The 22,079-nt window shown below is 44.4% G+C and overlaps 3 protein-coding genes across 6 annotated transcripts in view; 1 reads left to right on the top strand and 2 right to left on the bottom strand.

Moving 5' to 3' along the window:
• clu (clusterin) overlaps positions 1 to 3,288 on the bottom strand; it is a 71,988-nt gene extending 68,700 nt beyond the window's left edge. For both annotated transcript variants that reach the window (XM_078942803.1, XM_078942804.1), the window contains exon 1: positions 3,150 to 3,288. The gene's annotated coding sequence lies outside the window, so the exon portion shown is untranslated. The remainder of the gene's footprint in view (positions 1 to 3,149) is intronic.
• Positions 3,289 to 10,538: 7,250 nt separating this feature from the next.
• LOC101161456 (actin, alpha cardiac muscle) lies at positions 10,539 to 14,121 on the top strand. Of its 2 annotated transcripts, none has more exons than XM_004083897.4 (8): positions 10,539 to 10,647; positions 10,948 to 11,099; positions 12,052 to 12,180; positions 12,258 to 12,453; positions 12,528 to 12,689; positions 13,343 to 13,534; positions 13,614 to 13,795; positions 13,876 to 14,121. In XM_004083897.4, exons 2-8 carry the CDS (start codon positions 10,971 to 10,973, stop codon positions 14,017 to 14,019), a joined length of 1,134 nt encoding a protein of 377 aa, XP_004083945.1. In that variant the 5' UTR covers positions 10,539 to 10,647; positions 10,948 to 10,970; the 3' UTR covers positions 14,020 to 14,121. The 2 variants fall into 2 exon arrangements, with proteins under 2 accessions (XP_004083945.1, XP_078798927.1); XM_078942801.1 differs by having other exon boundaries at positions 10,561 to 10,647; positions 10,951 to 11,099.
• A 316-nt stretch (positions 14,122 to 14,437) lies between these two features.
• LOC101161851 (uncharacterized) lies at positions 14,438 to 16,758 on the bottom strand. 2 transcript variants are annotated; one of them, XM_023953314.2, is made up of 4 exons: positions 16,602 to 16,758; positions 16,409 to 16,474; positions 16,269 to 16,340; positions 14,438 to 16,149 (listed from the first exon to the last, which is right to left on the bottom strand). In XM_023953314.2, the coding sequence occupies exons 1-4, from the start codon at positions 16,735 to 16,737 to the stop codon at positions 14,717 to 14,719; spliced, it is 1,707 nt and encodes a 568-aa protein (XP_023809082.2). In that variant the 5' UTR covers positions 16,738 to 16,758; the 3' UTR covers positions 14,438 to 14,716. The 2 variants fall into 2 exon arrangements, with proteins under 2 accessions (XP_023809082.2, XP_078798926.1); XM_078942800.1 differs by having other exon boundaries at positions 14,438 to 16,190; positions 16,602 to 16,739.
• Between the last annotated feature and the right edge of the window lie 5,321 nt (positions 16,759 to 22,079).

The following is a 22,079-nucleotide window of genomic DNA, read 5'->3' as shown; positions in this document are numbered from 1 at the left end:
ATGTATGTCAGGACTCTCAGCGTAAAGTTTTCAGGTGCAGTTTTACTATGCCTTGCCCACCATGCCAACCATAGACCAATCAAATCCAGTGCTGTCATGACAACAGTTTGAATTTATTAGCGTTCATTGACTGTTAACTTATAAAGAGCTGAAATCCTTAGAATGACTGTGGCTCTTTTTTTTTTTTTTTTTTTTTTTTTTTAACTTGTCCTGTCCAACAGCTAGGCAAACAGATGAGAGCTGAGGGCCTCTTGTGTTGGACATATTTTATTTTAACAAGAGGGGTTATTCATCTTCAGACAAACCAAAGGTATGTCTGAATAAACCCCTTTTGTAATTGAGGCCAAACTTTATTAATTTCAATCATGTTTGAAAATCTTTGGTGTTGGACCGGACGGAAAAGGAAAGAGGGGAAGAAGAGAGAGGGACGTTAGAGAGAGGGGGGGGTAGGAGGGTGATAATCGGAGGGGAAAGGGGGTAAGACCATGAAGCAGCATAGAGCAGACAGACTTACTGGTTGTTTATCGTTACGGTACGGTTCAAATGTAGTACAAAAAGGGCGGGGCCTGTTCACACACACTCAAATATTATCAACACACCTGCTAGCCGCAAAAATGTCCACATGTCAACATGCACACAAAACAGATAGTGTTCACGAACGCATACCTATGCCTTTAAACCAACTAGTGTGAAATCTTTCATTCATTCAATCATGCAAACTATTAGTGCAAAGGTGAGCCAACACCTGTGCTCAGGTGAGTGTTTATGTTCTTCTAAAATGGATGGTGGAATGTGAAAAGAAGGAGGAGGAGCGCCCAGCCACCCCCACACCCACACCCCCGCCTCAGCAGCAGCGGCAGCCGGAATTCCCCCAACGCCACACGGGAACAGGGAGGGAACAACCGCCCCCCGGGCGACCAAGACCGCCACCCAGGCCAGGGCCAGCAGGACCGCCGCGAGGCCCCCAGAGCCAGAGAGCAGGGAGGCGCAGAGGGAAAGAGAGCGCCGCCCCAGCCCAGCCAGGAAAGCAGCCCCCCGCCGCGCCGGAAGAGCCCAACGCAGGGCCCCACCGGAGAGGGACGCCCACAGCCCCAGACGAGCACCCCACCACCACCCAGGAGTTCCGGGCATCCCCCCGCCCCGACCCCAGGTACGAGTCAGGACCCCCCAAGGGAGACCCGCTCCGCACTCCAGGCAGCCACCCACCCGGCCCACGGTTGGTCCAGGTAGAAGCAAGGCAGGGGCCCGCCGCCCCCGCCCAGGAGGGGGGAACCCCGGGGAAAAAAGGGCGGCCCACAAGGGGTGTTATGAATATGGCCCGACCAGGCTCGGCCATGTTGGAAGTTTGGCGGGGCCCAGCGCCCAGGGGCAAGGACCAGGACCCACCCCCCAGGGACACGAACACCCCCGGCTCTGGTGTAATATGAACCCCCCCACCGCGCGGAGAGAGCACCGCCGGGCCCAGGGAGCCGGCACCCAAGGGACACGGCCGCCATCGCCAAGAGGCCCACACCCCCCACCAGGGAAGGGGTAGGGGACAGATGGACCCAGGTCCCACCTTCCTTGTAAAATGTGTGTGCGTGTATGGGTGCTTGAGAGGGTGTTTGTGTGCATGTGTGTGTGTTTATGTTTGAATGTATATATTGAAGGGGGAGGGGTGTGTGTACTAAGGGGGGTGCAGTTAAAATTGGCGAGTAGGGCACTAAGGGGACATCTCCTGATTACTCACAGTGATGTCCCCTCACCCTCCACACCAAGGGGCCCTAAATGTCTAAGGTGCGGTTAAAATTGGCGGGTAGGGTGCCAGGAGGACATCTGCTGCTTGCTTGCAGTGATGTCCAAGCACCCCCCCCTACCAAGGACCCTACATGTCTAAGGTGCAAATAAAACCGAAAGAGGGGGGGCCCACTCCATACGGCAACCATAGGAGGGGGGCCACTCCCAAGTAGCCCCCCCCCAAGGCGCATCGCAGGCTAGACCCCCCACCCCCTCACCCTAATATGAGGTTATATAAGGAAGGGGGTAAGTTGGGGACAGCTGGTAAACTGTCCCCCGGTGGTCAAACAGCCGTCCCCCAGCCCACCCCCAGCAAAGGGGCCAGGGCCACCCAGCCCAGGGGCCCACCCCCGGAGGCGCCGACACCCCAGGCCCGGCACCACCCGCCCCACACAGAGAGAGAGGAGCCAGAAAGCGTCGCCCCCCCCCGGAGCAAGCCCAGGCCCCCACCCCCAGACGCCGGCCCTAGAAGAGCTCTGGTCAGGCCTCGACGGGATCGAGGAGGCCAACCGGCCGAGGCAACCACTGATTGCCTCAGCGGAGACCCCGACCCGTTAGCCCCCCCGACCCGTACTAATAATGGGCCCCCCCTCCCCCCCAGAACGCCCCCCCACAGGACAGGGCCGACAAGCCCCCCACCCCACCCCACCCTAGACCCCGCAGCCGAAGCGGGTGACACCCAGAGCGACCGGGGGCCCCAAGAGGGTTGTCCCGTCCCGTCCCAGAGCCAGGGAAGGGCCGATCCCAGCCCCAGGTGCAGATGGGCAGCCCATCCGGCGCCGCTGGGCCCCCCCCACCCGAGCAGGGCCCCCCGCCAACCCCCCCCAGCACAGGCAAAGGGACCACCCCCCCAAGCCAAGCCAGACCACCACCCCACCCCCCCCACCACGCACCCCCCCACCCAAGCCCAGAGGACCACGCAGCGCCCCAGCCCGCCCCACCCAGGCACCGGACCCGACCCCCCGACCAACGGAGACCCCCACCGCCCCCGCCAGGCACCGGAAGCCCCGACCCCCACCCCAAACCACGGCAGAAGGGCAAGGAGCAGCGACGACCAAGCCCCCCACCCCCTAAGTCATGGAGTCAACCACAGGAGACCAGAGAGACTGAATTCTTTCAAAGTTACTTGAGCTTTGGGCTGACATTTTTTCCAAGCTGATATGATCAAACAGCAGATTTCTGTGTTGACTTATGTTTATATTTTTCTTGTTTTTCCAATTTATTAAAATAGTTTTTTTGGCAATACAAAGAGTTATGAAAATGATAGATGCTAATCCTTCTTCTATATCGATGGCACTCATGTCACCAAGCACACAAAGTGACGGTGAGGCAGTGATTGAAACCTTAAGCCAGACTGATAAATCGGCACATACCTGCTGCCAGAGAGCCTGGACAGGAGTGCAGAACCACAGTGCGTGCATGTAGCTGTCGGGTAGATTATTATCACAGTGCTCGCAAATGTCTGAGTTACTGAGACCCATCTTGAACATCCTTTGTCCAGTGTAGTAAATTCTGTGAAGAGTTTTGAGATGGATTAGCTGCAGATTTGGACTTTTTGTCAGTTTAAAGGTGTTTAGACAGAGTTCTGACCAGAAGCTTTCATCTGTGCTGATGCTCAAATCTGCATCCCATTTTTTTGTTGGAAGGGCAATATTGTTATCTAAATTACATAAAAGTTTGTATATTTTGGAGAGAGTTCTATTCATTGAAAAATTAATCAGAGTGGTAACTACATCAGGTAGCTTTAAATCGTCGTCTTTAATTTTATACTTTTTAGTAATACTTGATTTAAGTTGCTGATATTCCAAGAAGTTATTTATTCCATGTTTGTCTTGAAGTTCCTGGGGAGTTATGAATCTTCTATCAATAATTACGTGCTCTAGTTGTTTTATGCCCCCTGCTTGCCAAGCTGGGAAGTGAATCATTTTTTTGTTAATAAGGATGTCCGGGTTGTTCCAGATGGGTGTCATTTTGCACGGTTGAATTGATGATTTTGATATTTTGAGAAATTCCCACCAGGCTGTTAAGGTGGCATTTATATTAATACTTTTGAAACAATCCTGTTTTTTAACTGTTTGGCTAATAAATGGTAGCTGTGAAAGGTTGATCTTTCCACATAACGCCTGTTCCAAGTCTAACCATGAGTTGGTTTCTGGATTATTTTTTAACCATTTTAAGATATATTGTAATCTATTTGCAAGAAAGTATTTGTGGAAATTAGGTAGTTCTAATCCTCCACAGCTTTTTGCAGATTTTAAAGTTTTTAGACTAATTCTTGCAGGTTTGTTGTTCCATAGAAAGCTTGATATGGATGAGTCTAATGTTTTGAACCATTTTAATGGCGGTTGTGTGGGAATCATTGAGAAGAGATAATTAACTTTGGGTAAGATTTTCATTTTAACCGTGGCTACCTTGCCCATAAGGGACAGAGGCAGGTTGGTCCAGCGTGTTAGATCGTCCTGTATGCTTTTCAGTAATGGGGTGTGGTTTAGCTGCACCAGTTCTGATAGTTTGGGGGAAAAGTAGATACCCAGATATTTGATATTTCCTGTTTTAACTGGAATTGTGAGTCTTTGTTCCATATTCCTGTTGAGTGGTAATAAAACAGACTTATTCCAGTTAATGGAATAGTCTGATATGGAGGAGAATTCATTTATGATCATTGCTGTTTCATTTACAGATTGTAAATTCCTTAAAAACAGTAATATGTCATCCGCATAAAGACTAATTTTATGATGGCTGTGTTTGGTTTTTATTCCTATAATGCTCTCATTCTGTCTTATTGCTGCAGCTAAAGGCTCAATAAATATAGCAAAAAGAGAAGGAGAGAGTGGGCAGCCCTGTCTGGTTCCTCTTCCAAGAAAAAACCTGTTTGTCTGTTTATTAGTTCTAACTGATGCATTGGGGTTGTGATATAATATTTTGATCCAATTGATGAATGCTTCTCCAAAACCAAACTTATGGAGGGCAGCAATAAGGAACTTCCAATTAACTCTGTCAAAGGCTTTTTCAGCATCCAGCGATAGTACCGTCATTTCCTGGTTTTCAATGGTGGCAAAGTCTATTATATTAACTAGTCTACGGACATTATCATCCGAGTGTCTGCCTTTGATGAATCCAGTCTGGTCGAAGTGAATTATGTGAGGAGTGATTTTTTCTATTCTCTGTGCTAGTGCTTTGCAGATAATTTTTACATCTGCATTGATTAGAGAAATAGGGCGATAGCTTGAAGGACTAGTGGGATCTTTGTCTGGTTTTAGAAGAAGAATTATGTTGGCTGAGTTCATGTTAGGTGGCATTGATTGGCTCTCATTAATAGATGTGACAGTTTTATAAAATGTTGGTGCCAGTTGTTCCCAGAATTCTTTATAAAACTCAGCAGGAAAGCCGTCAGGCCCTGGTGCTTTACCATTGGGCATAAGTAACAGAGCTTCATGAAGTTCAGACAGCGAGAGCGGAGAATCTAAGTTTGTGATTTGATCCTCATTTAGCCTGGGTAGGTTTACATTATTAAGAAATGAGTCAATACTTTGCTCTGACGGATTGATCTGCGGTGTGTACAGGTTTTTATAAAAGTTTTCAAATGCGTTATTAATTTTGACCGGGTCATGGGTGACATTTCCTGTTTGGTCCATAATAGAGGTGATTGATGATTTTTCTCTGTTAATTTTAAGCTGATTAGCCAGAAATTTGCCAGATTTATTAGAGTTTTCAAATCTTTCAAGTCGTAGCCTTTGTATTTGAAATTGTGTTTGTTTATTAATGATGTCATTTAACTGCAGCTTTAAATTTTTCAGATCTCCCAGAATGCGTTCCTGTGCAGAAGCAGCATAAGCAGTCTCCAGGGTTTTGATTTTATTTTCTAATTCTAATAAATCTGCTTTCTCTTTGCGTTTTTTGTGCGTTGAATAAGAAATGATTTTCCCTCTCATGACTGCCTTTGCTGTTTCCCAAAGAACGCACGGTGGGATGTCTGGAGTATTGTTGAAGTCTAAGAAGGTTTCCCACTCTTTTTTAAAGAATTCAATAAATTCCTGGTCCTTTAACAGAGACGTATTAAACCTCCAGGTTGTACCAGAGGGTGTGGATTTTTCCCTAGAAATGTTTACAGAGACTGGTGCATGATCACTGATAATAATTGGATGGATATTGGAGTTTTGAATATTTTTTAAAAGAGAGTTACTGATTAATAAATAGTCTAAACGGGAGTGTGAATGGTGAACTGGAGAAAAAAAGGTGAACCCTTTAGTGCTTGGATGACATGAGCGCCACACGTCGCAGAGACCCAGATCATTCATGTACTGCTTTAGAATACTTGCAGACCGCCATGTACGCTGGTTTGCTGATGTGCTGAGTCTGTCAAGTTCAGGGTCCAAAACAAGGTTGAAGTCTCCTCCTATAATGATTGTGGAGTCAGAGTGAACTGAGAGTGAGGTGAAGAATCTGTGAAAGAAGGAAGAGTCGTCAACATTAGGACCATAAATACTCACTATACAAAAGTCCTTATTCTGAAGGGATATATTAATGATTACAAATCTGCCTTCTGGGTCAGTAACTGTATCCTTATGAGTAAAATTAAGATTTTTATTAATTAAAACAGCAACTCCTCGTTGTTTGGAGTTGTAACTGGCAGAGTATATAACTGGAAATTGTAAGCAGCACATAAGGTGATTCAAAGAATCTGATAAATGGGTCTCCTGCAGTAGAGCTATATCTGCTTTTAGACCATCCAGGTGATTTAACACTTTCAGTCTCTTTGGCTCAGAGCCAAGTCCACGCACATTCCAGCTAACGATGTTAAGACTGTTCATAACTGCTCTGACTGAAAAGGTGTAAAGCTAAGTAGTGCTTGTGTACCAGTCCGTGTGCGCGTGCCCGCATTGAGAAGCGCTGTGCGCGTGAACGTTTTCTGGCTATGTGAGCTGCGTGTCGCGTGCGTCCTATGAGAGCCTGTGTGAGGTGATTGCAGTATGCCGGCGTGTGTGTGCGGGATCGCATGTGCACGCCCCTGTGTGCGCTTGTGTGTGCGCGCGCCCGTTCCGTGCATAAATAAATACTTACCGAGGATGAGTTGCTTCCAGGTGATTTACATATAATGAGGGGGGAGAGGGGGGGGGAGAGTAAAGGAAAGAAAAAAAGAGATAGAAGGGAAAACGAAAACAACAACAAAACAACAATAGAAACATGAGTGGGACTGAGGTGACGAAAAAAAAAGACTGTTTTCCTGCGATCGAGGTGTGGATTATTGATGATCCGGTTTTCCATTCATTGAAGTGTGGCTCATTTTACCTGATGGCCTAGTTTAGCTGATGTCCCCCTGTGTTTGCTTACCAAAAACATTTGTGGTCATCTTGAAATCCCTGACAAGGGTTAAACGCAAATTAACTGATAGGTCTTAATGAAGTACGAGAAGAAAAAAGCTGAAAATTGTCGAGTATTGCTAAGACAGTTTAAAACATCTACATTTGAAAAAGCGACTAGCAAAATGATTCTAAACTACCTTAAAAACAGTTCTCAATTATCTGTGGTAATGATAGAAATGATGAAGAAAATGTGCTCAAATAAATTTGACTTATAACAACGCATGATGACACCAGTGTAACAGACACTTTGTGAGTGTACTTTATGCGGGCCCCTTGGTCTGTAGTATATCCCCCATAATTCTCCCTTTAACCCTTGTGCTATCTTAGATGACCCCACCCCTACATTGACGTGTTCTCCCTACCATGACAAAGGTGGATAAAGGTGGAAAGATTTCATGTAATCCATGGACACCAGTGAAGATCACAAATCATTGAAGAAAAAAGGTTCAGAGCACTGTCTAGTGGGTCTAGATGACCCAACTCCCAATGTTAAAGTGCCTAGGATAGCAGAAGGGTTACACAAACTGGCTTGAATAGCTAACAACTCTCAGCACATTGTCTGCTGTGAGGGAGACACAGCTGTTTAAGTGTGTGGATTGGGGGGTTCATTCGAGGCAGCTGTCGAGGCTCGCTAACCGCGTGCTTCCTACATTCCCTTATAAGGACGTATGTCTGTCAAACACACAAGTGGTTCAGGAGCAAATTTCTGACCTGCTGATAAGGACTAGACAGCTGTTGATGCGACACACACAGAGGGAAACAGCCGTGTTTCTCTGTGTGTTTCTCTGTTTTAACCCGGGTCAGACAGGGATTAGTAACCTCACATGCACGTTTTTAGCTTGTTTGACTAAGATTCTATATTGTGATTTGTTCCAAGGCCACAGAGACACTGCAGTAATTTTTTGCTCACTCTTGTGGATCTGTTTGAGGCGTTCATCACAAGTGTGTGAATTTCCTTTGCTGTAATGACACAGCAGGTTCCCTCTTCACCCAAAAAAACAGTTTTAAGGCAACATATGATGCAAGCTAGGCATCAGTTAAATGGCCTTTAAAAAGTTTTTGTCCTGATGAGCTGAAACACTAAAAGACTTACCCATCTTTTTCTTTGTTTTCTTACTTTTGACTCCACATACATGGTTGTTTACAGATCGTAGTGAGTCTCATATTGGGCTATGAGGAGACTCACTGCGAGCTTGTCCTGAACAAACTCAAGACCGAGAGGCTCATCGTAGATTTCAGGAAATCCACACATCCTCATTCATGGGCAGAAGGTGTAGAGGGTGACGTTGCTGAGCATCCGCATTACATCTGGCCTCAGTACATGTCCGATATGGTGAAGAATGCCTAACAAAAGCTCTTCTTACTCAGGAAGCTCAAAATGACTGGACTCTCGTCCTTCTGATACATTTGTAAAGAGTGGCAGCGGAAAGCCTCCTCAGTCTGAGTGCAACATTGTGAAGCAGGAGCTGCAGACAGGAAGGACTTGGTGAAGAGTCCTCTCCTACACCTGGAGTCTGTATTCTACAAGTTTAAAGTTCCACTCCGATCATCTTTAGATGTATTGTAAAAGCGTTCCTAATGCTCTTGAAATGATGATGATGCCGTTTTTAACCAAAAAAATTGAAAAAAATAAACCCTGTGTCGACTTGTAGAACATACTTTCTGCAGAGCGGCAGAAGTGCATTAAAAATTACGTTGTGGGCAGAATCGCTGCTGTGGAGCAACCTCCTTATTGCTGAGAGCTCTTTGTTTACACACCGTCCCTCTAGCTTACAGCCCTTCACAATCCCAAGCTAACATTAGACGGTGCAACAAAAATTGTAAGAAATATTGTAGCTATCCAGTCGTACAGTTCAGATCCAGATTCCAGCTCAGAAGAGGAAAACAAGGACGTTCAGGGATCTATTTGTCTGACAGTGGATGATCAGAATGGAGCCGAGCAAGGAACGGTGTATTTCCTACGTCACAAATATGATGTTTTACAAACAGCATTTCTTGTCTGCTCTTGAGTCAAAATGATTTGAATAAAGAAATTCTCAGAAATGCAATTTTAAGCTTAATTTTTTTACATATGTCCTCCGTCATCAGAAAAATGCTATAATCCTAAAAACATTATACATTTTAAAACTGCCTAAAAACACCATTTTATTCTGAGTGGGTCTTAAAATGATGCTGGTTTAACTCTGGAGAACGTAACAGTTTTCTTCTAGGCTTCTAAAGTCATTTGAAAATTTCTTTTTTGTTTTCTCATTTTGGGTAACAGCAAGTAACAGCGGCCCAAAAAATACGTTGATAAAAAAAATAAAAAAAATAACCGCGGCCAAATTTGACCCTGTGGGACATCCAGGTCTAAATCCCTTCTGAGTGCATGTTTTCCTGGTAAAAGTTTGCGTCAGGAAAAATTAGTGCAAGACATCTGAAAGAAAAAAGTAAAATGCCAAACAAAAGGCGGAATTAAAGGAATTAAAACATCTGAGGCGAAATGCTAAGCAATTCCTTTAAAAAACCTTTTAGGGTCATTTAACACTAAAAAGATGTGTTTACTTTCACATTTGGTGTGCTGCTTGTTCTGCAGATTATTTATATGCTTTTGTCTTTCGAGGACATTTGTAAAGAGAAGCTAGTTAATTCTGAACCTAGTTGATGCGGTCCAATAAAACTATCACTTTATTTGACGCAAAATAATTTAAAATTATCATCAACATAAAACCTTTTGTTCTGATCTCCACATTTTTTGAGCACTGACTAAAAGGCCTTTTTTCAAACGCTTGTTCTTTAAATGAGAAGGGAACTCTCGCTTCACATTCCTGCCCTCACAGAGGCCTGATAGGACTCCGGCATGGGGCTGCAACACAAGCACGCTCAGAGGGACGAATAAGGGATCCCAGCTCCCACTCCTCCGCCGGCAGTTCGAAGCAGCAGGCGGCCTCTGGCACCAGCCGAACTCAGTTTCCCTAAAAGGACAGGGGACAGCCTATCAGAGCTGAGATCCCCCTCACAAGCCGCCAACCAGATCTGTCATCTGCTGGAGGCCTGGGAGAAGACACTTCAGCTGTCTGGCACGGTTTAACCCATGCCCCCCCCCACCACCTATTTGTTATTGGACAAGTTTCCTTTTCTGCAGACTGTGTGAATGAAAAGTACTATGATGCAAAGGAAAAACTGAAACATTTTAGTCTTAAACCATTCTGTAATCCATCCTTTGTGTGCTTAAAATCTAATTTTATCTTTGCAGCATGGCATATGTTGTCACTGAACGGTCATTGTAAAAAAAAACAGATCTGTTTTCTGCATCTTTTTTCGAGGAACCCCTCAGTGTGGAGGAATCCCTGACACATGATCCACTTCAATTTGGCATTTTGCTGAGCAACACTTAATTTGGACTTGTGTAAAGTCCTGACCCCGCCCACCAGCCCCAGCCTCAGCATCCAGCGGTGTATTTAAGGAAGCCCCACAAATCTTGGTCCCTCTGTCCCAGTGGAAGCTTCTGTCTTGTGGTTCCTGCTTGGTGAGTCTTGGCTTTTGTTTTGCAGTGTTGTAGTTTATGGGTCACAGAAAACAAGTATTATTGTGCATTTCAGACCTTTTTGTCACCAAAATGTTTCAGATTGAGATTAAAAACTTGCTAAATCATGAGGAAAGTGATGATTTCTTTTACAGATTTGGTCTGGCTAAGCCATGATCAAGCTCTAGTTTTATGAAGAAATCCTGGACCTGTGGGATTCCAAAAGTTCTGGATTGCGGCTGAATTTCACTGTGTGGCCTTGACACTAAATATGATGATAATGGGGATGTTTGTTCCTAACAGAAGGCCAGCACCAGAGGGAAAACATGTGTGATGATGATGAGACCACTGCCTTGGTGTGCGACAACGGTTCTGGCTTGGTAAAAGCTGGGTTTGCTGGTGATGACGCTCCTCGCGCTGTCTTCCCGTCCATCGTGGGGCGCCCTCGTCATCAGGTCAGACCACAGATGAACCCCATTGTCTCCTCAAATGTCTCCTAGTTTTTTTGTAAAACAGATTTTTAGGACAACTAGATTAAAACACAAAATAAAATAAAACCGGGTGTCATCAGCATAGAATTTTAGATCAAATTTGAACATCTTAATGAAAACTCCTGCTACGCAAATGTTAAACAAATTAAATATGCTTCATTTATTTTTTAAAGGAAGATTAAATGTGAGGGTAGAGCCTTCTAAGCAGAGGTTTAAAAAAAGCTAAATTCACCCCCCCAATTTAAAAACTCTGTATATAAATATCTTAATATCTGGTCATATTTTGAACAAAACAAAAAAAACTGAAAAAAATGAACACTATTACAATAGAGAAGCTTTTAGTTAATACAGATGAGTAAGATGACAGAGAAAATATTTTCAAGAAGAGAAGTGTTGCGTCTTTAAGTTAAGCTTGAACACTGTGTAAAGCAAGGAGGCGAGTGTTTAAAAAAAATCATAGCTAGACTAAACTCTAGTTTTTACAATTCTGTCTTAAATGTCTTCTCAAATGAAAAGAGTGTAACTCAGAGATCACAACAGGTGTGTACATATATACAAGGCCACAAATATTTTCATTTTAGATTTTTTAGCTTAGTTGAATTAAGCTAGCCAAAGACGTTTCCAAGTCATTTTTATTCAACACAAAAGACAAAAAGGTAAATTATGTAAAGGAGTTTTTTCCTACAAAGTAAGATTTATGACAGAAATGAGGTAGAGAATAAAAATTAAGAAGGACGCTTTAAAAATAAAAATGTTGCTTTTTTGTGTGGACATGACGTTTTCTCTTTTTATCTGTAAGAAAAACTCTCACTTTAGTGTTTTTGAGTTTTGGTTAAATAAAAAAAAATGGTCTCCATTAGTGAAGTTGTCCGTGCTTCCTGGTGTTTGAGTTAAGCTTTGTATGATTCTGTTCCAGGGGGTGATGGTAGGGATGGGTCAGAAGGACAGCTATGTCGGAGATGAAGCCCAAAGTAAGCGAGGTATCCTGACCCTGAAGTACCCCATTGAACATGGCATAATCACCAACTGGGACGACATGGAAAAGGTGAAGGCTGACGTCAGACTGAGAAAAGGGAAAGTAAAGCCCTTCAGCAGCTAAACTTCATTTTCCTCATTGAACAGATCTGGCACCATACTTTCTACAATGAGCTCCGTGTGGCACCAGAGGAGCACCCCACCCTGCTGACTGAGGCCCCCCTCAACCCCAAAGCCAACAGAGAGAAGATGACCCAGATCATGTTTGAGACCTTCAACGTGCCGGCCATGTATGTGGCCATTCAAGCCGTGCTGTCCCTGTACGCCTCAGGGCGCACCACCGGTGAGTCTCGACCAGGATCTGCTGTTCTGGTGGAGCCCCTGTTCGATCGAACCAGTTTCTGTGTGTCTGTACAGGAATTGTGCTGGACTCCGGTGACGGCGTGACCCACAATGTTCCCATTTATGAGGGTTATGCTCTTCCTCATGCCATCATGCGTCTGGACCTGGCTGGGCGGGACCTGACTGACTACCTGATGAAGATCCTAACGGAGAGAGGTTACTCGTTTGTCACCACAGGTAGGACTGAATGTTTTTCTACAAATTCCCTTCAAATTTCTATTTGTTTTTTTGTTAAACCTTTACATTTTGAGAAACTTTTCAAATAAAAGAAAAATGCAAAATTTTTTGGTTGTCTTTTATTTAGCGTAATAAATTAAGAAATTAAATAATAAATTAAAATAATCTCGGTCAGAACCTGATAATTTGAAAAAGGTGGACAGCTTTACAAGAGGGCATTCACTTTAGAGTTATTTGATTATTCATTTATTAATAAGACAAAAATGATAAAATGTTTTTTATTTGCTTACATTAGTAAGTTTTTTTGTCAACTAAAACATTTTTAGTTCTTTTCTCGTTAAAATTATTTTTTTAAGGAACAGAAAATCAAAAAAGAAATTGCGGTTACAGTTAAAAATATTTGGCTGAACTCTAAGTATTGGAAAAACATTTTCCAATATAAACTCTATTTCTCTACTTGAACCCTTCAAGATGCTAAAACAAAAGTACAATTAAAAAATAGTTCAGATCTAAAACTAATCATCAGGTCTGTCAACGTGTGGTACCACTTCCTGTTCCCCAAGTCAAGAGTGAAAATGAAAACCTCAATGTGAACAAAACACCTTTGACTCTTGACAATGTTGCGAAACCTAACCAGAACCTTTCCTCTGTAGCTGAACGGGAGATTGTTCGAGACATCAAGGAGAAGTTGTGCTATGTGGCTCTGGACTTTGAGAATGAGATGGCCACCGCTGCCTCCTCCTCCTCCCTGGAGAAGAGCTACGAGCTGCCGGACGGTCAGGTCATCACCATTGGCAACGAGCGTTTCCGCTGCCCGGAGACCCTGTTCCAGCCATCCTTCATTGGTAAGTCATGAACGGTGCTAGAAACACAGGAACAGTCTTGATATTAGTGCCATTTACCATCAACATCTGACCTATTCAGGCATGGAGTCCGCTGGCATCCACGAGACGGCGTACAACAGCATCATGAAGTGTGACATTGACATCAGGAAGGATCTGTACGCCAACAATGTCCTATCTGGAGGAACCACCATGTACCCGGGAATTGCTGACCGCATGCAGAAGGAGATCACCGCCTTGGCCCCGAGCACCATGAAGATCAAGGTGATCAGGACCCAAAGTAAGGCTGATGCACCTGGATGAATGTTTTTCCAACCTTCTCCTATCATCTCTCCTTCCTATAGATTATTGCTCCCCCTGAAAGAAAGTATTCTGTGTGGATTGGGGGCTCCATTCTGGCTTCTCTGTCCACCTTCCAGCAGATGTGGATCAGCAAGCAGGAGTATGACGAGGCTGGACCCTCCATTGTTCACAGGAAGTGCTTCTAAGTCTTCAAGCTGCAACAAAAACTCTATCTTTCCATCCAAACCTTTGCTATCTGCTATTCCTTTTGCTGTATATAAATGTGCTGTTATAATAAACTGTGTTTGACAGCTTCCGTGTCTGTCTGGAGATACTGGTTAAGGAAACTCAAAAAATGGTTCTGTAGCAACAGCTTCTAGTGTTTATGCTTCATGCAAAAGATTCAAGTTTGCTTAAAAAGAGCTCAGCGATGCCTTCACATTCATTTAGCAGTTGTGGGTCCACCGTTTCCATATCTGAGCCTCTGGCTCCTTGAAAATTGTTTCTATCATCTGAAAAACACTGCATGCAGGTCTTGTATCAGCTTCTTGAAAGTGGGTGGGCAGTCTGAAAATGTAGGGGTGTAAGTATGAAACAATTACATTTATACCATCTCCATCAATATGGACTTGGAACCATCAATTTGTCTTGTTTTATTACAGCACAAGAGAACTCATGACAAAAAAATATAAACTACCCATGTATTAACCTATATCAACTATTTTACATACATCTTTATAAAGGGAAAAATAACTAATGCAGTTACTTAAAGAAACCACTGGAGTGTATTACTTGGGTATAACTCTACCACAATAGTAAATAGATTTTTTTAAAATGATTTTTTGTATGTCAGTTTTTAGGCAAAGCAAATTCATGCATGTTTTTTTGACCAGTAGATGGAGCTCAACTTTCCATTTCTATTTTATGAATGTTTGTTGATTTAACACTTGACACAGTCTGGTTGCTGGCGGCGTCGGACACAGTCTGGTTGCTGGCGGCGTCGGACACAGTCTGGTTGCTGGCGGCGTCGGACACAGTCTGGTTGCTGGCGGCGTCGGACACAGTCTGGTTGCTGGCGGCGTCGGACACAGTCTGGTTGCTGGCGGCGTCGGACACAGTCTGGTTGCTGGCGGCGTCGGACACAGTCTGGTTGCTGGCGGCGTCGGACACAGTCTGGTTGCTGGCGGCGTCGGACACAGTCTGGTTGCTGGCGGCGTCGGACACAGTCTGGTTGCTGGCGGCGTCGGACACAGTCTGGTTGCTGGCGGCGTCGGACACAGTCTGGTTGCTGGCGGCGTCGGACACAGTCTGGTTGCTGGCGGCGTCGGACACAGTCTGGTTGCTGGCGGCGTCGGACACAGTCTGGTTGCTGGCGGCGTCGGACACAGTCTGGTTGCTGGCGGCGTCGGACACAGTCTGGTTGCTGGCGGCGTCGGACACAGTCTGGTTGCTGGCGGCGTCGGACACAGTCTGGTTGCTGGCGGCGTCGGACACAGTCTGGTTGCTGGCGGCGTCGGACACAGTCTGGTTGCTGGCGGCGTCGGACACAGTCTGGTTGCTGGCGGCGTCGGACACAGTCTGGTTGCTGGCGGCGTCGGACACAGTCTGGTTGCTGGCGGCGTCGGACACAGTCTGGTTGCTGGCGGCGTCGGACACAGTCTGGTTGCTGGCGGCGTCGGACACAGTCTGGTTGCTGGCGGCGTCGGACACAGTCTGGTTGCTGGCGGCGTCGGACACAGTCTGGTTGCTGGCGGCGTCGGACACAGTCTGGTTGCTGGCGGCGTCGGACACAGTCTGGTTGCTGGCGGCGTCGGACACAGTCTGGTTGCTGGCGGCGTCGGACACAGTCTGGTTGCTGGCGGCGTCGGACACAGTCTGGTTGCTGGCGGCGTCGGACACAGTCTGGTTGCTGGCGGCGTCGGACACAGTCTGGTTGCTGGCGGCGTCGGACACAGTCTGGTTGCTGGCGGCGTCGGACACAGTCTGGTTGCTGGCGGCGTCGGACACAGTCTGGTTGCTGGCGGCGTCGGACACAGTCTGGTTGCTGGCGGCGTCGGACACAGTCTGGTTGCTGGCGGCGTCGGACACAGTCTGGTTGCTGGCGGCGTCGGACACAGTCTGGTTGCTGGCGGCGTCGGACACAGTCTGGTTGCTGGCGGCGTCGGACACAGTCTGGTTGCTGGCGGCGTCGGACACAGTCTGGTTGCTGGCGGCGTCGGACACAGTCTGGTTGCCGGGGTCGAACAGTGCAGCCAACTGCAGGTTGCCTTCAGTCTGATCTACAAATTGCCTTTTTCCAAGTGATGCCTCTGCTTCCACCTCGTTGAATTCCAGTTCTAGAAGTAGTAGAGCCACCATTTTGTTGCTGAACTCATTTCTTATTGAAACGGTCAAGTTTTCATCTCACTTTCAACATTGAAACCAAACCTCGACTTCATTTTTTAACCACATTTACCTTCTTTAATTTGTTTCTTCAACCTGGAATCCAGCGACTGTAAAAGATCAAGGCCTCTCTGAAGGACAAAGCCTGTTTAAGGAGGAAAATAGTTTTAGGTTTAAGATTCTGTTAATTGTAATTAGGGTCTGTTATCTCACCATCTTTTCTTCCCAGACGTTCTGGAACAGCGCTCTGGTTTTCCCTTGCTACTGGTAAGCTCAAAGCTATGAAGAAACACATTGGAAGGGCAACATCAAGGATAGCTACATTATGATTCCCTTCTAATGACCGTGTTTGTGCCTGTAGGGTCTTTTAACAATGATATAAAAAATAATAATTAAACCCACATACCTTTGCTAAGGCAAAGCACCAGCACTAAAAGAGCCACAAATGAATCAGCTCCCATCTTGACAGACACTGAATGAGAATCCAACAACCAAGAGGAGCTTAAAAAGTTCCTCCTGCAGGTCACACAGCTGCTGTTCATCTCCTCTAATTGTCTTTCTCCTCAGAGCAGCTTGACTCATTTTGATTGACACTCATGTGATGAAACCTAGAAGAAGAAAAATCTTTTGTGGTCCCACCCCTTTTTACAACACCTTATGTTGTGCATTTTTCTATTTACAGATCTTTTTCCTAAAAACATTCAAATTACCTTCTGTACAGCAGCTATACAGAAATGAAATTTATTTATTTGTTTTTAATTTTTTTTCCTTTTTTAAACTTGTCCTGTCCAACAGCTGGGCAAACGGATGATAGCTGAAGGTCCGTTGTGTTGGACATATTTTATTTTAACAACACGGGTTATGAGTTAGAGCCTAGCTTTACTTTTTGGAAGTCGAAGGCTCCTTTTCTGTCTCCTGGCTGGGCCTTTTCCCTTTGGCAAAGAAACTTTCCAAGCTCCTGGGAGGGAGAGTGCCCAGCCATCCCCACACCAAGACCCCTGCCGCAGCAGCAGCGGCAGCCAGAGCCCCCCCAACGCTCGCACGGCAGCGGATAGAGAACAACTGCCCCCCAGGTGATCACATTCGCCACCCAGGCCAGAAACCAGCATGACCTCCACGGGGGCCCTCAAAGCCAGAGAGCAGGGAGGCATGGGGGGAAAGAGAGTGCAGCTCCAGCCCAACCAGGAGAGCAGCCCCCCCGCAGCGCTGGGAGGGCCCAACGCAGGGCCCCGCCCCAGAAGAGCGCCCACAGCCCCAGAAGAGCACCCCACCACCACCCAGGAGTTCTAGGCATCCCCCCACCCCAACCCCAGGTACGAGCCAGGACCCCCCAAGGGAGACTCTCCCCCTCTCCAGGCAGCCACCCACCGGGCCACAGTTGGTCCAGGAGAGAGCAAGGCAGGGGCCAGCCGTCCCCGCCCACGTGGAGGACACCCAGGGGAAAAGGGTGTCCACAAGAAGTTATTGATCATTTCTTGCCTTATAAAGTTCCATCAGTGACATCTAACATCATCTAACTAATAAGCACATTTTCTTTTTTTGTTGTATGAATGCTCTGCTTTCTGAAGTTCAGCTCATTTCTTAACGTGTAACCCCCATCTCTATCCTTGAACATTTGTTGTATGTTTACTGGAAGTAAGTTATTTCTGCCTTTAACATGATGAGTGCTGTTTTAAGTTTCATTTGACAATAAACCCAACTTTAAAAACATTGCGTTTGTATATGTCCCATAATCCACACCATGAACTATTCCAATGGCTTTATTTACTATATCTAATTACAGTAAACTGTACTATAAATTTAGTAGTAGTATGGATGAATATATTCCAGCACCAGCACTGCTATGCTTTTAGCAAGTTTAGCTCCAACTTGCTTTATTTGTGGCATCCAGTTTATTTTGTAGTCCTAAATTACTCCAAGGAACTCAATTTCAGTCACTCTTTCCAAAACCGGATTATCAATAGAAACTTTTACTCATGTAAAAAGTGTTATGATCAATAGTGTCAAAAGACTTTTTCAGATGAACACTCCTACTGTGAACTCTTTATTGTCAGTGCCGTTTATCATTTCTTCAGTTAGCTGCGTAATCACCATGGCTATTGATCTATTTTTTTATGAAACCATATTGATTGTCGGACATTAATTGTGTTTCTTAACAAAATGTTCCAGCCTTGTGTGGAATACTTTTTTGAGTACCAGACTGAAAATTGCATCATTTAACAACAACATGGAGGTTTCCTTGAATCTCTAGTAACATTGACAACTTCAAAGCTCCTCAGAATGTATTTGTGTTCAAAGTCAGGATGTCTGATTTATGTTTTTATATCATTATCAGGAGTCAAACAGACATGTCTCTGTTCCAAAGAATTTGTGTTCCAGTGATGCAGATTCAGCAAAGATCAGAGAAAGTTGTGAGAACTGAGCAGATACAAAATCTAGGGGTGTAAGAAAAAAATGGATTCTGTGAAGCATCAGGATATTTCATTTGGCAATGCTTCTATTGATTTGAAATGCTGCTGAAAAAATATTTGATTAGATAAATAATTAAATTATTTAATTTATAATTTTTTGTGTCAACATGTAGTTCAGGATCTTACTTTTTTATTCCACTTAAACCACGAACCACTAGTTGGCATCACATCACACCAAGCCTCTTTCAGGATCTCTGCCCCAAAACAACAATTAGATTTTGCAAGAACCATCTCGGGGTAGATATCCAATCATTAGTCTAATGGTTTTTGTTAGAGAGCTCTTCGACATACACTAATCAGTTTTAACTAAGGATGGGTACTGAAAATTAGTGCAAGGCTGGTACTGGTACCGCTGCATACAGAAGTACCGGTATAAAACATGGATTTTGATGCTTCCTTTTAGACATATAAATGACTTGTATTCTATTCCATTTTGCTAAGCTATTCTAGCCAATCATTTTACCTTTCCAGTGATTGTGGGTGGGTTCATATAAGAACGGGTGAAGCTGTGAAAATGCGCAAAGGTTTTTTCAAAAGGCGAAGCGAATAAACATACGATCAAGGTACACTGTTGGAATAAAAAAATTCTTTCCACACCTCTTTTCTAAGTGGATACTGATCCATTTGACCTGATTTGATGGGAGTACCAATGTTTCTTCGCTGGACGACAGCTTTTCATCACTGTAGGAAGTATTGGCGGCGCCAGGGAGGCCGAAGGGGAAAGACTGTTAGTCTTCGTGCCAACAGCTCTTTGACTTTCCTGTACTGCGCCTGTCCCCCTCGATATCGAGCCTGAGGGGGCTGTTTCTGAGTCCTAAGCCCTGCCTGATTCAATTCAATTTTATTTATATAGCCCAATATCAAAGCAATTGTTGTCTCAATGGGCTTCATACTGCTAATTATATAAGAACATGAAATCCATCACAAAATACAATAGGTAATTGGAAAACTAAACAGACTAAACTAAACTGTGCATCCCTGCCCTTAGACGCCCATTATTTGTAAGGAAAAACTCAGAAAAAACTGATTCTGGGGGACAAAAGAAGAAACTCCAGAGGTGTCCACATGAAGGAGGTATCCTCTCCCAGGATGAACTCTTAGAGAAGAATTAGCTTATCTAACTCTACGAATACATGTTTAAATAGTCCAGCAGATGGGCTTCATCCAGATGGAATTGGGGGACGGCTGGGGGCGCGAGACGAGCCAGAGGCAGGATGCACAGGCAAGTACCAAAGCACAGATGAGCCTGCTGGAATCTGGAATCACCCCCGCTTCCCCGGAGGGGAGTGGGAAAGAGGGACAACACATAAGTAACACTGCACTAAACAGAGGCATGAAGAACTAAATGATAAGCAAATGATCAAGAATAGAGGAGAATAGAGGACAGAACCCCAGTGCACCATACTTTCCCCAGCCTCTATGTTCTAGCAACTGATTATTATTGTTATTGAAAGTGAATTCAAACGTGTTGATTGTAAGCTGCATGTACTAAAGAACATTTAGTGAATGATAATAAAAGCAATGATAGAAAATCTGCAGTTTTAACATATATAAATATTTATACAATATAGTATTAATCTAAGCAGGGGAAATAGGCCGCCCTGACCCCTGATCGCGGAGGTTGGAGGCAGCCTGGTGTCTGGCTCACCAGACACATCAGTGAGGATCCTAGTTTGATGGAGGAAGAGCAATCCATCAAATCTATTGGCAGTACAGAGGGAGATACGTTCTGCTAAATCCTCACCCGATGATGCAGTCTTGACTTCGACACCAAGAAGTTTTGTAATATTAAAATTCAGATCTGTCATGAATAAAACATCTATGTGAAAAGATTTCTTTGAAGCCTGGGGGCAGGATTTTCTGAGGATTGTTGAAAGCTGGATTCCACCTGGTCAGTCAGGTGCTCTGCTGGAACTTTAACCTGATGACTGTTGTGTTTTAATGTTCCAAGATCAGTGGGCAGAGGAGGTGAGCTGCTTTGGGTTTATATAATATAATATATATTGGTCTCCTTATATGCCTAAAGCTTCAGTGACGAGGCTGCAGCTGGTTCAGAACGGAGCGGCTAGATTTATCTGTGGTGCTAAGCAATTTAAGCACACAACACTGATCCTGGTCGCATTGAATTAATCGCTGACTGAATATTTAATTTTTATTCAAATTTTCTGTTCATACTTTGTCACTTGCAGGTAGAGTCCCCACTTATTTTGCTAGTTAGCGTTTAAAATATTCACCCATTTAGTCCCTAGGTTTTTCGGACCAGTGTGTGCTACTGGTTCCGAAAACCAAGGACAAGTTCCAGGAAGACCTAACGGTTACCATGTTGGCTCTTAAACTGTGGAATAAACTGCCACCAGCCACCTTCTTGGAGAGTTTTAAAGCTAAACTGTTCCTCCACTATCCCGCCTTAGTGTCTGCCTAGCTGACCCTTTATTGTTTTTAATTCTTGTTTCATTGTTTTTCTCATCCAAGCATCACCAGATAAACTCCACAGAGGACCTATTTTAAAAAAATTAACTATTTTATTAACTATTCTTTGAAATTAAGCAATACTTTTTTTGGCTATACTTGTATAGATTTATAATTCTTCCACGAACATTTCAAATCAAATCAAATCAAAAATCAAATCAAATATTTGAATGGTTATTTAGTTTAGTGTCTTATTTTTGTTTTCCACTTAAACCCCAACCACTAGGGGTTTTGGTGCAGCTCCACACCGCACCAAAACAACAGCAACGTCTCACAAGAACGATGTTGTGTTAGATAGATGTTCAGTCAATAGCCCATTTGGTTTTTTCTGTTAAATGGTTCAATGAGACATGTGCAACTTAGTTTTAGCTTGGGGTGGGTAACAACCAGCAACATTTTCAGCTCAACCAGCAGCAAAGTCTTCACCTGGACCAAAAGTGAAGACTCACAAATGCAATAATATCCCAAAAATGACCAGTTCTCCAACCTGAAGGAGATGATTTTCCTCAAATGCCTTCATGTGTCTTCCTCTCAGCAGTCCCCCATCTTCCTCGCAGAAAGACAGCAACTGCCAAAAAGCTTCTAAATGTGTTTCATTCACAACAAAAAAAGGAAATGTGCTTATTAGTTTGTGCTGTGGATTTAAGGAACTAATTGGATGAAGGTTTAAAGCAAAGCAAAAGTTAACATGCATTCAAAAAAACCTACAAGATGTCACTGATGGAACTTTACAAGGCATGAAATGATCAATAAAACCAATAAACAAATAACATTTCTGTATAGCTGCTGTACAGAAGGTAATTTGAATGTTTTTAGGAAAAAGATCTGTAAATAGAAAAATGCACAACATAAGGTGTTGTAAAAAGGGGTGGGACCACAAAAGATTTTTCTTCTTCTAGGTTTCATCACATGAGTGTCAATCAAAATGAGTCAAGCTGCTCTGA

This window comes from Oryzias latipes, chromosome 24 (genome assembly GCF_053564925.1).
Source record: "Oryzias latipes strain Hd-rR chromosome 24, Olatipes_Hd-rR_3.1".
In the NCBI taxonomy this organism is placed as follows: domain Eukaryota; kingdom Metazoa; phylum Chordata; class Actinopteri; order Beloniformes; family Adrianichthyidae; genus Oryzias; species Oryzias latipes.
Note: the sequence above shows the minus strand (reverse complement) of the source record. Positions and strands in the feature narration are given on the sequence as shown.

Bases quoted from the DNA above. Each gene is read 5' to 3' on its own strand.
- LOC101161851 (XM_023953314.2), bottom strand. From the start codon at position 16,737: ATGAACAGCAGCTGTGTGACCTGCAGGAGGAACTTTTTAAGCTCCTCT. The intron at 16,475-16,601 runs GTATGTGGGTTT...GTTTCTTCATAG, and splicing joins GGTGCTTTGCCTTAGCAAAG to CTTTGAGCTTACCAGTAGCA. The intron at 16,341-16,408 runs GTGAGATAACAG...CTCCTTAAACAG, and splicing joins ACGTCTGGGAAGAAAAGATG to GCTTTGTCCTTCAGAGAGGC.
- LOC101161456 (XM_004083897.4), top strand. From the start codon at position 10,971: ATGTGTGATGATGATGAGACCACTGCCTTGGTGTGCGACAACGGTTCT. The intron at 12,181-12,257 runs GTGAAGGCTGAC...CTCATTGAACAG, and splicing joins ACTGGGACGACATGGAAAAG to ATCTGGCACCATACTTTCTA. The intron at 13,535-13,613 runs GTAAGTCATGAA...TGACCTATTCAG, and splicing joins GTTCCAGCCATCCTTCATTG to GCATGGAGTCCGCTGGCATC.